The sequence below is a fragment of the Phaseolus vulgaris genome, chromosome 4, assembly GCF_051622355.1.
Source record: "Phaseolus vulgaris cultivar YP4 chromosome 4, ASM5162235v1, whole genome shotgun sequence".
Classification (NCBI taxonomy): Eukaryota; Viridiplantae; Streptophyta; class Magnoliopsida; order Fabales; family Fabaceae; genus Phaseolus; species Phaseolus vulgaris.
Genome location: NC_143501.1, coordinates 26,572,422 through 26,585,820, shown reverse-complemented (window position 1 = coordinate 26,585,820; position 13,399 = coordinate 26,572,422). Strand labels below are relative to the sequence as shown.

Here is a 13,399-nt window from a genome sequence, read left to right as displayed (position 1 = left end):
GATGGAGCTCTTCGTTTCTCGCGCGCGAGTCTGCGAGGTCCGTCTGGATGCGTTCCTGTTCTATCCTCGACTCCGCCATCTCATCCTGCAGCCCCCGCATCATTTCCAGTACCTGTTGCATAGACATTTCCTCACTCGCCATGCGTGCGGTACCTTGTCTAGTGGTAGCCCTCATTCTTCACTGTTTCCTCCAACTTCTGCCAACGTTATGGTGGCTCTGATAGATCTTCGTTGCTTGTGATGGGACTGATGTTTTAAATCGACCCCACGATGGGCGCCAAATGTTCCAGCCGGTTGACCTGGGACATCTTCGCGCGCAACCTTGCCCGTCAGCTAGGGACACCTTCCCTCTGGCTACCTGTGGATCCCTGCAAAGAAGGACAAAAGGGCGCCCTAGCGGCCGATTGCACTCCGACGCTCAAGTCAGCTAGCAAGAAACACCAAAAACTCTACACCTCCGTATCGGAGCACCGTGAATGGCACTCTGAAGGTGGTCAAAAGGAACTCTCTCTAGTGTCTATTTCTCGTTCTGGCAGATAATCTCTCTCTAGTCCCTTGTGCGTAGCCTCAAGACTCGAGCAAGCAACTAGAGTGTACTCTCGGAAAATCTGCCAAAAGTCCGACTCCCGTTCCCAACATTCAAGGCGCTATTTAAACTACTCCAGCATTTAAAGCGTCTTAAAGCGCATTTAATTATAAAACGTTCAGCGCCTTTAAGACATTTAAAACCGCTTGAAGCATTTATAGTACCTTAAACGCTCGAAACGTAAACTTTATTAAATAGCTTTAATTACCTTGTACCTGACAAATTGATGTTTCTATTCTAACTTGGCTGCTATAACACGTGGAGGGCCTCACAGCATCGTGACCCCACTTGGGGGTGTTCCTCACGTGAGTCCTCCTACCTGGGAGTGCATCTGCGCAAGGGGTGACTTTTTGGGTGCCGACTCATGCCCCCAAACCTCTAGTCACTCACTTTGAGAGCGTATCTATCTTCCTCTCGTACCCTGCACCTGGCTACCCCTGGGCGTGACCCTCTCATGAGTCATATCTATCCCAAGGTCCTCTCTGGGACGTCATGGGCACTTCACGAGTCAGATTGCTCTCTACTGGCGCTAGTACTATGGCCTTGAAGCCACCTTTCTCTTCCCTTTATTGCTACCCCGGGTTATCGGGGTTTGGGGCCTTCCCATAGTATCGCTCCCTCCATGGTCTTTCCTACCCATGGGTATCGGCGAGCAACATTGTGGATGCCTTGCTCTGGTGACATTTCACCTTGGCGACGTCCTACCTTGGGGACGCCTTATCTTGGCGACGGCCTACCTTGGCAACGCCTTATCTTGGCGACGCCCTACCTTGGCGACGCCTTATCTTGGCGACGCGTATGCTTGGCGACGCCCCGCCTGAGCAATGCTTGCGCTTGGCGTTGCCCCACCTGGGCGACACCTTATGTTGACTTTGACCTCGACGCTGACTTTGACCTTGACTTTGTCAACGCCCGGATACGGGACGGTACAGTGCCCATGAACATCTTGCACTAAATGGAATTCATTCCTCTTGAGATGATCATTTTAGCATTAAACACTGTGAGATGGCTTTCAAGGTCCTTTACCCCCGTGAAAAAAGCCATCTTAGGTGTGATATAGTGAGGTGGCACGACCTCATTCATGATTGCCTATGAGGATGCCTTGGGAATGTCCCTTACTAGTAAGTTCGAAGTTCGTTCCTTGGTGGAACGTCGATCGCGTTGCTACAAACTCCTCCGCAGCTTCTAATTGGTTTTACGCAGCTCCTTGTTGGCCCACACATGCTCCTCCATAGCCATGCGGGAGGTCGTGATTTCTTCCATCAAGTGTTGTCGTAGAAGCCCTTGCTTGGCTTTAGATTCCTCTTGCAACCTCTCCTACTCAACTTTGGCTTCTTCGTTTGCTTTCTGAAGGGCTTTCATGGTCTCCATGAGTTGTTGTAAGGCGAGGGCATCACTTCCTTCGGATCCCAACAGTCCCTGTCTAGTGTTTCTCATCTCTTCAGAAAGCTTGAACACGAACGTGGATGGGATCAGGTTTTAACGTGCCCAATGGTGGGCACCAAATGTTCTCACCGATTGACCTCAGATGGACTGGATGGAGGGCTCCGCTTTTGATCTGTCTTCTCTAGAAAGTCTGGCACTCGGCTTCGTTGGACAGAGGGGGCTCTACCTATTGATTACACTCTGACGATCAAGTAAGTGAGAACACTAGAGATATCAAATCAATTTCAGTCTTAGTATTCAGAAACAGCGTACCTTCATCGGGGGTCTCATGCCTCTTTCATAGATATCTCGTCAACAACTTTTTCTGTCAATAATGTAATCTCAACAGAAGAGCATTTAATCATAACAGAAAAACCACCTGCTAACTGGAACTACTTATCTTCAAGTGCTAACAACATGAAAACATTTTGTTTACGTGCGCACCATTATTCTCGGGTGCTTACTCTTTTATTCTCAACAGCTTTTTAGGTAATATGTAACTAACACGTATTAATATATAACTAACATGCACATTATAACAAAAAATAAATATATTTTTATCTTTTATCTTAATTACCTTTCTTGGGCTGACCCCTACCTGGGTCGAGCTCCTAACCCACCTATAGGGCTCAAACACCAAGTGAACCTCCCCCAAATACCTAGGGCGAGGTCACGAGCTCTCTTTCCCAGTACAATTAACATACTTTTATGTTAGTCCTAAATTTGTTACATACTTGCAAACAAGATTTTATATACATATTCAAGGAAAATTTCACTAAAAAAAATCATTGAATAGTAACCAAATTTAGAGACAAAAAATAATTAGTTACTATATTGACTAAATTATATATTATTTAAGAAGCTAAAAATTACTCGTATCTAAAATGATTTCTAAATTGGTATCTAAATTAGCTACTGAAGTTTTAGGTATTAATATTTTATATTCTAAATTAGTTTCTAAAAAACGAATAAAGACTAATTTAAAATATACAGTACTAAGTAGCTAAAACATTGATAGCTAATGGTCATATACCAATTTAGAAACTATTTTATAAAAAATTTATTAATAATAAAAACTAATTTAGATACTAAAAAAAATTTAGTTTATAAAATAGTCTCTAATTTAATTAAATAGTAACTAATTATTTTGGTCTATAAAATTAGTTTATATTTAGGGATTTTTTGTTGCGAAACATTTTAATAATAATGATGATAAAATTTAATGTTTCAAACTCATTGTGAATGTTTATATATTTCTTATTAATGTTTATTTTTTTCATTATCATTTTCAATTATATTAGTATTTGATTTTTGTAAGTAATTAAAATTTAGTTAATTAATACTATAATACTTTTGATTAAATTATGACATCAATGGGATCTTTAAAAAGTTACTTAACATTTCAAAATGAGTATACTATTAGAATAAAATTTAAATGAAATTATACTTGAATTGAAGGGAAAAGAAAAGTTGTTAAATCTTAAAACAAAATATTGTATTAAAGATTTTCTAAGTTGGTTTAATTTGAAAATTCATATTTATCTATTTTTTAAAATAAGTTAAAGTTTAATATTTTTTCCCAAGACTTGAAAAGTAGCTAGTGGGTTGTTAAATATTATTATTAAAAAATTTAAACTTAATTTTGTCTATGTTTACTGTAGGATAACAATTTTATTAAGAGAAGTTTTACTTTGATGATATTTCTACTTGAAATTGATTGGTCTCCTTAGTGATTAAAATACCTATAATGATACCCACGAATAAAAAGGGAATCTAACAAATAAAGAGTGAGAAACAACAAAATTTGACTAAGGTAATTTGGAATGGATGTTCAAAGGATAAAAATATATGAAAGAACATAAGTAGTCATATAGAGGAAGGCAAGAGAGAGAATCCCCAATTGATAATAATAATTTTGAAGGTTGTGAATTAATATTTAATTAATTAAAAATTTAGAATATACTAACAGTATAATTTTTATTTTATTTAGCTACGTATAATATTATCAGCGGATTTCTAAAAAATATTTTTGAAAAACACGTTTAAGGTTGTGAATTAATATTTAATATTACTGATTAATAGTGTAAAACATTATAAACTTACATCAAAATTAAGCTCAAAGATTTATTCTGCATTGATTTGACTTGTCTCATGGAACTCAAAACAACTTTTGAGTTAGACATTAGCCAAGCTTATGTTAAAAATAGATTTAATTTCTTGATGCCGAACTTAATTATTGTCTTCAAGCTAATTTTAATTAGACTCGTAGAGAAGTCTCAACCATCCACATGAAATAGGGGTTAATCACTTATTGTTAAAAATAGAGTTAATTTAGTAGAAAAACCTTTATAGGATTAACCTGGAACGAAGAACACAAATCATAATGAAAAGAAGTTCAGTGTACACTCAATTCTTTGATACCTACTAACTAAACTCTTGCTTGTTTGATATCATAGAAAATATGCTATTTTTCTTTTATACAAGACCATTCAAGAAACCCTTAATCACATATTACACTCTCTTTTTCCTTGCAAAACATCTTGATAACTAAGTAGCTTTGAAGATACAAGAAGAAAATGTTATTTTCATTTCCCCTTAGAAAGGAAATTTTTTTCTTTCCCTTGAAAACTGAAATGATTGAAGAAGAAGAAGAAGGGGTAGTTTAGTAGCACAGATTAATTGTAATTAATCTCATTAGTGATATAAATATAATAGTCACACTCACACACCACTGCGAATATCTCCAAACTTGTTCTTGATCCACTTGAAGCCGTTTCGCACAGTTGTTTTAAGCTTTCCCTCCATTGTGAACACGTTATAAGACTTTATTCTCTTCTTCCTCTTGAGCTCTGGATCATTTGCTGCATAAAACCCCGTTCCCTTCTGGAGTGGCCCGTTGAAATTGTAGGAGTTTGATCGTTCTGTGAACCCAAATTCAGAGTAGGAGCATGAGTATTTAGGGAGTGAGTTATTTTTCTCCATGACCCAACAAAAGCAACAACAATCTCAGTGTCTTTGGGTTTCAAAGAATGCATGAAACAGGAAAAAATGTTTGTGTTAAATGGGGTTGATGGCTAGGTAGGTTGTGGGTTTTAGAGGGAGTGCATCATGATCAAGTGTGGTGGCACCCATGTGTGATGTTGGACAGCTGCTATTCAGGGTTGTGGGGAGCATGAGGGTCCGTGGTCGTGATGGGTGGGGCCTTTTGTAGGGAAGGGTTTGCCACCATCTTCTACTCATGAAACAACATGGTTGGATTCACATGCTAGTGTTGTGGGACCCTACATGTTTAGATAGGTCAGGGGAAGTTTGTTTCTTTCTTTAATTAGTGTTAGGTGTACAAAAGACATCTCCCATTAATATTTCACATTTTTATTTCATACTCATTTAATATTTAAGTCTAAATTGATGTATTTTTTATATAAAATTTTATGTTAGATATAATTATGAAACTTCATATATCGTTAATTGGGATACGATTTGTTCTCCTCTTGATATTGGAGGTTTGAAAATTTTTAATCTTAGTCATGAAAAATAATGCATATCTTCTTTAGTTTGCTTGGAACTTTTCTTATAGCAACAAATTTTGGTCTTTTTTTATGAATGCCAAGGTTCTTAAATCAAAATTTGAGTTTAAAATGGTTTATAGATCCTCATCTCTGTGCCCTAGAATTAAACAGTTTTATTCTACTATACTTGATTATACTTCTTGGACTGTTGGTACAGGTACTTTTATTAATTTATGAAATGATAAATAGTGTTCTACTACTTATTTAACAAATATTGCAGGATTATATGATGGTTCTAACATTCTGGATACAGTCTCTCATTTTTGGATATATTCCCTTGTCCTTACAACAGATGCCTCATTTTTTTAATCATATAAGGGTTAGGGAGGAACAGGATATTTCTAATTGGATTTCGCCTTCCAAAACTCTAGTACTATGTATACTTTTTCATGAACGGCTTCCTACAAATCAGCATATTCAGAATAAAGGTTTGCATATATGTTCTATGTGTATGCTTTGTGAAAAGCACGAAGAATCTATTCAACATTTATTTTTCAAATGTTCTAATTCTTTGCATATTTAGAGTTGGGTTCGGCAGATTTTTTTTACTTATCATTTCTCTAATACGGATGATCTTATTTCTTTTATTAAGAGTGATTGTAGTCCTTTGGTTAAATTGTTGAAGCTTGTTGTGATAACTTTTTCTATTTTGATGATATGGCGTATGAGGAATTATCTTAGATTTCAGGATAAGATTGATGTTTCTAGGGCTATTTTAGAAATTAAAGATTTAACTTGTCTAGTGGGAAATTCATCTAAAGCTTCAATGAAGAATGATATGTTGGATTTCAACGTGATTAAGTTTTTTGGTATTAATACTCATACTAGTAAAGTTCTTCGTCCTCTTCCTGTTAGATGGGAGTTCCCTTCACCAGGCTGGGTTAAATTTAACACTAATGGGGTTGCTAGGGGATATCCCGGCCTTGGTACTTGTGGAAGTATCTTCCGTGTGAGTATAGGGAGTTTATTTATGCTTTCTCTACGTTTCTTGAAGTTCAGACAGCTATGGTTGCTGAGTTTTAAGGAATTATACATGTTATAGAGGAAGCTCAAAAAATGGGGTTTACTAATGTCTGGTTTTAATGTGATTCTGCCTTGGTTTGTGTTGCATTTGCTGCTAGGACTAATGCTCCGTGTATGTTTCGTATTTGATGGAATACTTGTCTTAATTACTGTGGGAAAATCAGGTTTAGGGTTACTCATATTTTTCGTGCTAGAATGCGTGTGCTGATAAGTTGGCTAATTTAGGATTTATTCATAGAAAATCATTTCATTTGTATAATTGGCTTCCATCTAGTTTGTTCTTAGAATTCTTTATGAACAGGTATAGTCTACTTGTGTATCGTTTTTGTTAACATATGGGTTTTGGTCTAGTCCCCTCATATTTATTTTTTTGTATTTTCTTTATTTTTTTCTTTTTTTAATAATACATTTTTCATATAATGGTAGATGGTTGTTGTTATTTGAGGTGTCAGCCTAACTGAGATGTCAAGTTGCATAGTGATGTGAGTTGATTTTAGATGGTTCCATTTTAGAGGTGACACTTTACTTATGATTGAGATTTTTAACAAGAATATGGTGAGACCTAGGAAAGATCCCCACTGGACACGAATTGTGCAGAGTTTCCCTTCTTCTATAAAATTCAACATGAAAATAGATGGAGTAAGAAACCCTATTTATAGGAGATGGTGCCTTGGTAAACAAGAAGCAAAGGTAGGATGGGAAACACTAAAAACGGGGCAGCCTTAGGGTTTGACTAAGTCAAAACTGCACCATAGGCTTCTCCTTCTAGAAACTAGGTCAAATTTCCTCCCTAGAGGGTTAGGCACAAGCTAAAATGATAACTACACCCCCTATTATGCTATAGGCACCTGTTTTAGCCTATCTTGCTATTTTGGATTCCCGAAGTGAGCCCAATTTATTTACATAACTTTTCTTTTGTGAAAATGACCAGAAGGAAGAACTTCTGATATTCTGGTTTATAACTTCTTCTTCTGTTGATGCTTTCTCGATGTTTGGTGGGCCCGACTTTGTATACTGAGATGAGTGACCTTTTTGTGAAGTACTTGATGTGTCCTTAGTGATCTGTTGGTTGCTTTGGTTTGTATCATATAGTAATACCTAACATGAAAACTTTTATAAAAAAAAAGTTAGACTAACATCTCTAATCCAACAATTATATGTCATTATATAAAAAAGTTATTAAGAAAGAAGAAACAAAAAATACAAACAAGCATAGAATATTAGGTCAAACCTAAATAAGAAGGTAAAATTCAACTTTTGAAAAATTTAAAAAGAAATTATATGATAAATAAAAGTTTCAAATCAATCCTTACTGAAATAATAATTTATTCTTAGTTTGATTTTTTAAGATCTGAATTGATGAACTCAAATGTTGAATCACTTCTGCTATTTTGAGTTTTTTTAAATTTGTTTATAATTTTCCTTGCTAATTCAATAAGTCTTCAAACTCATGATAAAGATAAAGATAAATTGATTTTCATTTGATTTAAACTTAGTGACAGTATTTTCTTTTTCAACTTAATTAGGGACTAATTTTTGACAGGCTAAGATTTATTCGAAGAGTTAATAATCAAACTTCTAACCATATACTTAAAGAACCATATCTAACCATCATTTCTCTTCAATCTTAAATTTATTTAGAAAAGAGAATTTACACTGTTATCATTATTTAGTTTAATTATTCTTATCTGATTGCTTTTTATTAGAATTTGATATGAAGAATACAAGATAATTATTAAAAATAAACTCCCAATTAAATAAAAATATTTTAAAATAATATAATTAAATAAGAAAAGATAATTTAAAATTTACTTATATTTAAAACCAGTATATATATATATATTATATTTTTCTGCTTATATTAAATAAATTCCTGGAAAAGTATCTTACACAGTATTGATAATTTAGTTTTGCCACTTGCATGTTTTATTAGAGACAGAGTGAGACTTTAGTTTTCACTTTTTGAATATGAAAAGGAAAACATAGTCGTTTTCCACTTTATGTCAAAATTAGTGGCTCAGTGCTACGTGGGCCTTGTATTTTCATGCACACATTAAAAGTATTACCTTATGCCACAAATTACCCTATGTATTTATCATCTCATCTATACAATTGATAAAAATTTATAGCATTTTTAAGTCTTAAGAATGGGACAAAACCAACTCTACTCTGCCTTCTTTTTCAAATGTTTGATGAATATTGTTTCCTTCCAAATTTCCAAATTTATAACATATAATTGTGAATATAAGTGTTTAGGTTTTAGTGTAAAATATTCAAATATTGTTTAAATCCAACTTTCTCTATTTTTTATTTATTTATAGTACATAATTATTTTGACCTAAATTGACATCACAAAAATCAACAACTATATTTAAAGTATTATCGATTTTGAAATTTAAAATTTCGTTACACTTTTTTTACTAAGAAATATTTCAAAGATTAGAATAAACATATTTAAATTATTTTTTACTTCCAACTCCTAAACAACATAAATATAACGATAATAATTTTTATTTCTTTAAGAAGAAAATAAAGAGTTGGAGATAAAATGGACCAATATGTACGGCACCAAGAACACAATGCAAATGGTCTAATGCCACCTACTTATCCTATTTATGTCTACTCCAACTTTGTTTCCAATCACACAACACAAGGAGTGCTCATGTGCCAAGAAACTACAAAAATTAAGAACTAAAAACACACACACAAAAAAGAAACCAATTATTTTGTCAAATTTATCTAAAAATGTTATTTTATTATAAATATTTGCAAAATGTAAAAAAATTATACATAATTAATTAATTATGTTGAAAATCTATTTGATTATGTATATTGATTATATTCAAGATATACTTAACTTGTTATTTTTGTTAATATTTTTATTTCTTAAAATAAGAGAAATAATTGATATAATATTATCGAAATAAAAATAATTTTTTAATTAAATTATAATTTTTTATTCAATTTTTTTAATTTAAATATTCATTTTTTTTATTTTTTTTTCTCTCTTCTTTCTTTTTTCAGGTCACCCCAGTCCAAATAATAGTCTAGGCTCTGTTTGGATTAGGGAGGGGATGTGTGAGGATTTGTGAGGAAAGTGAGGGTGTTTGGATTGGGGTATGTTAGGGTGGATGTGTGAGAAAAGTTTATGGGAGTTTGTGAGTGATGTGATGGTTATGAGGGAATTTTAATTTTTTTTAAATGTGTGAAATGTTATTTTACAAATTAACCCTTGCCTATTAAAAAAATTAATAATAAAATGAGTTGTTTTTGTTTAAAAATGAAAAACTTTCACACATTTCGTATATTTAAAAATTATAATTAAAAAAATATATGTTAAATGTAAAGATGTATAATATAAAAACTATAATTAGAAAAAAAAATATGTATTCAACAAATTAAATAAAAAGAAAACTTCAAGTAATAAAATTGAAAAATAAATCAAATCTTATATAAATAAAAAGATATTATTTTTTAATATTAAAAATCCTCTAGAAATGAAAAATAAAAAATACTACAACAACAAAAATATAACGTAATTAACAATAGAAAAAAATTTCATAAAAAATTATAATAAAATAAATTATAACTCATCAACATAATAGCTATATATAGAAATATTTTAATATAAACATAAAAAAAATAAAAATAAAAATATAATTTCAAATAATTTCTTTAAATATTAAACATTACTATAAAATTAAAAAATAAATTGTATCTTATATAAATAAAAAAATTACTATTTTTTAATATTAAAAAACCTCACAATAAAGTAATCTAAAAAATACAACAATAACAAAAATATAACTTAATTAACCATAGAAAAGGATTCCATAAAAAATTATAATAAAAAATAAGAATTAAACATTGTAGAATAAATTTTTTAAAATACTAATACATTCAAATGAAGCAGTGTGATACATTCAAATGAGGGTAAATTTGGAAATAAGGGATGCTGACATGGCTTTCCCTCTACATCTCTTCATTTTGAGGATATTTACTGTTCACAGGTATATCCTCTCCTTCACTTTCCTGCACATCCCTTGATCCAAACCATGGATATCCACTCACATCCTTCCTCTTGAACAGTAAATCCATGGAAGGAAACAGGGTTAAGTGTCAATGATGGATGTTGATTTTGTTGGTTCAAAATCTTCAAATAGTAAAAATTAAAAAGAAAAGAAAAATAATAATTTTGGTAGCCTTTTGCAAAAACAATCTGAAACTGACAAGCTCATTCTTGATAACCCTTAATGGATCTGTTGAACAACCTAAACCATCATTACACTTTGTTTCTTGGTATTCCTGTGCGCGTGTTCCTCAATAGTAACAACAACCTAATTAAAGCGTTCTGTACCGGAACACTTCTCATTGCTGTTCCCAAGGACTCACAATTCTATTAACTTTCTTTATCTTTTCCTCAAAAGCTAATACTCTTCCAATTTTTCACACTTGTGTTATATTTTGATTATTGAATGATGAAAAGTGAGATAGAAAAATAAATAAATAAATATAAAGTGATAAAAATTTATAAAAATAAAATTATTTAGATAAAAAAACTCGAAGATAAATAAGAGAAAATATTTGTATAATAGTATTATTTATTTATTTATTTTTAATATTTAAAAAATCAACTTAATTAATTATATTTTATTATGTGTTTATTTTGAATAATTTATAATTGATTATGTTGCAAACCTAATTATTTATTTAAAAATAAATGTTCATTTCTTAAACATATGTACAAATCATTAACTGAAGGAACAGGGGCGTTGAGTAATATACTTGATTTCAGACTTACTTAAGTTATTAAAATCAGTACTAATAGCCATTTTAATCTTTCACATAAATATTGGACAATTTAATCTCTAATTTTCTAAATTATGATTAATTCAGTTAATGACAATTTGATTTGGTCCGGAACACATGAAGTAATTGATGCATGTTAAAGTTTGGGACTGATTAAAAGTTAAATCAAATGACTAATTGTTGTTAAAGATGGAGATTAAATTAATGGACCCATTTAACACCAGTAACTAAAATGATCAATAGATGTGGATTATGATCCTTTTTTTCACTTTTAGAAAGTAAAATGTTTTAATTTCAAGGATTAAATAGTCATTAATTTTATAATTGTATAAATTTTTACCTTTAAGTTAATATATGATCCTACCTGTTGACCGGAACGCTGGAAGCTGCCTCGTCAAGGGATCGACGTGCGCACCGCTTCTCACCTCCGTTTCTCTTCGGGATCTACTTCAAGAACCTGCAAAGAAACAGCACGGCGCCGCTGCGGCCGATCGCACTCCAACGCTCAAGTCAGTGACGGTATCACCAAATACTAAGAACAAGAACCGTGCAAATCCTCTTTCACAGTCAGCTCTATCACTCGCAAGCGTAAAGTGTATAAACTGAACGTGCGTACCTCAGAAAGTTGTTAAGAACTCTTATATACCTGGTAGCTTTCTCTCTCCTGGAAGTTACAGACTTGGACACGTGGCTCGCATCCAACTGTACACGTGCCATCATCTGGAGGGTCCCTGACTTGGCGCTGCTTCTACTCTCATTTTGGCTAAGTTACTTATGCATGGTACTGCCCAGTGCATAGCTAACTTAGGAGTGCGATCTCTACTGGAACGGGCGAGTTGGGGGCCTTCATACAGCTTCCCCGTGGTCTCGCCGACCGTCTTCGCAATCTGCTCCTCCTTCATCTTCGGCGATGTGTTTGCTCTGGCGATCTCCAATGACTAGGTCGCCTGAATCTACATCTGGCGACTTCATCTTCAACCTGGCGATCGCCTATTCTGGTAAGCTGGAAATCGGAACACACCAACTTAACAATTGGCGACTTACACGTGCCCCCCGACTTCTTTCCCTTCTGCCAACTTGGCGCCTTGTCAACACACCTATACCGTAGCAGGATGCCACGTCATCACACCCGACCACCAGGGCGGTACACAAGCCCCCCAGTCTTAAGCGAAGACTTGTCTAGCGAAAAGACTGAAAGAGCCTTCGTTAACGCCGATCCACGTGGCACTGACGCGGAATTCCAAGCGGTTGTACCTTCTGCTGCTCTGACGCCCCACCAAACCCCTCACTCATCGTCTGACGCGTGGCTTCATCAACGGCTCTCTTCATTTGCCGTTTGCGCTTCCTAAAACCATTTCGAAAACCCTTAAACCCATTTCGCTCCACTGTTCCATCACTTTCTTCGTGCTTGCAAACACTCTAACTTCCTTCTGCGAAAACTCTCAACGCTCTTCAACGCTCTAGATCACCATCTTCCTCCATCGTCTTCCTGATCATCGAAAGGTAACTACTTTCCTTCATCTGCTGGTTTTCCTTGCATTTTCACCGATTTGCATCATCTTGTAACTGCTTGGTGCATACGCTGTGGGCTGTTTTTCCATTTATTCTTCTGCGTAACTTAGGGCTTCGTCAATCGTCGCAACGAACCTACATTCGTTCGTCTTTCACCTTCCTCCTATGATCGAGTCAGCCTTTGTAACCCCCTGATCATTTTTCCTTTCTTCTTCCTTTGCAGCTGCTATCATGACTCGTACCAAGATTACCCCGAACCCACCTCCTTCAGCACGAAACCTTCCCTCACAAGCACACGACCCAACACAAGTTCGTGGCGCTTCGTCTTCGCAGGCTGTGAGGCCTACGTCTTCCCAACCTGTCCTGGCCCAGGCGACTCCACCTAACGCTGGAGGAGCCCCCGTTCCTCTGCCAAACTTCAAAACTTTATACCCCTGGGCTAACTCAACCCTTCTGAAGGAGACCTCGTCAGTAA

The 13,399-nt window shown here is 34.2% G+C and overlaps 1 protein-coding gene across 1 annotated transcript; it reads right to left on the bottom strand.

Moving 5' to 3' along the window:
- Positions 1-4,424: 4,424 nt before the first annotated feature.
- Positions 4,425-5,096, bottom strand: LOC150027983 (uncharacterized). The gene has a single exon (XM_090301595.1). It carries the CDS (start codon positions 4,991-4,993, stop codon positions 4,733-4,735), a length of 261 nt encoding a protein of 86 aa, XP_090157721.1. The 5' UTR covers positions 4,994-5,096; the 3' UTR covers positions 4,425-4,732.
- Between the last annotated feature and the right edge of the window lie 8,303 nt (positions 5,097-13,399).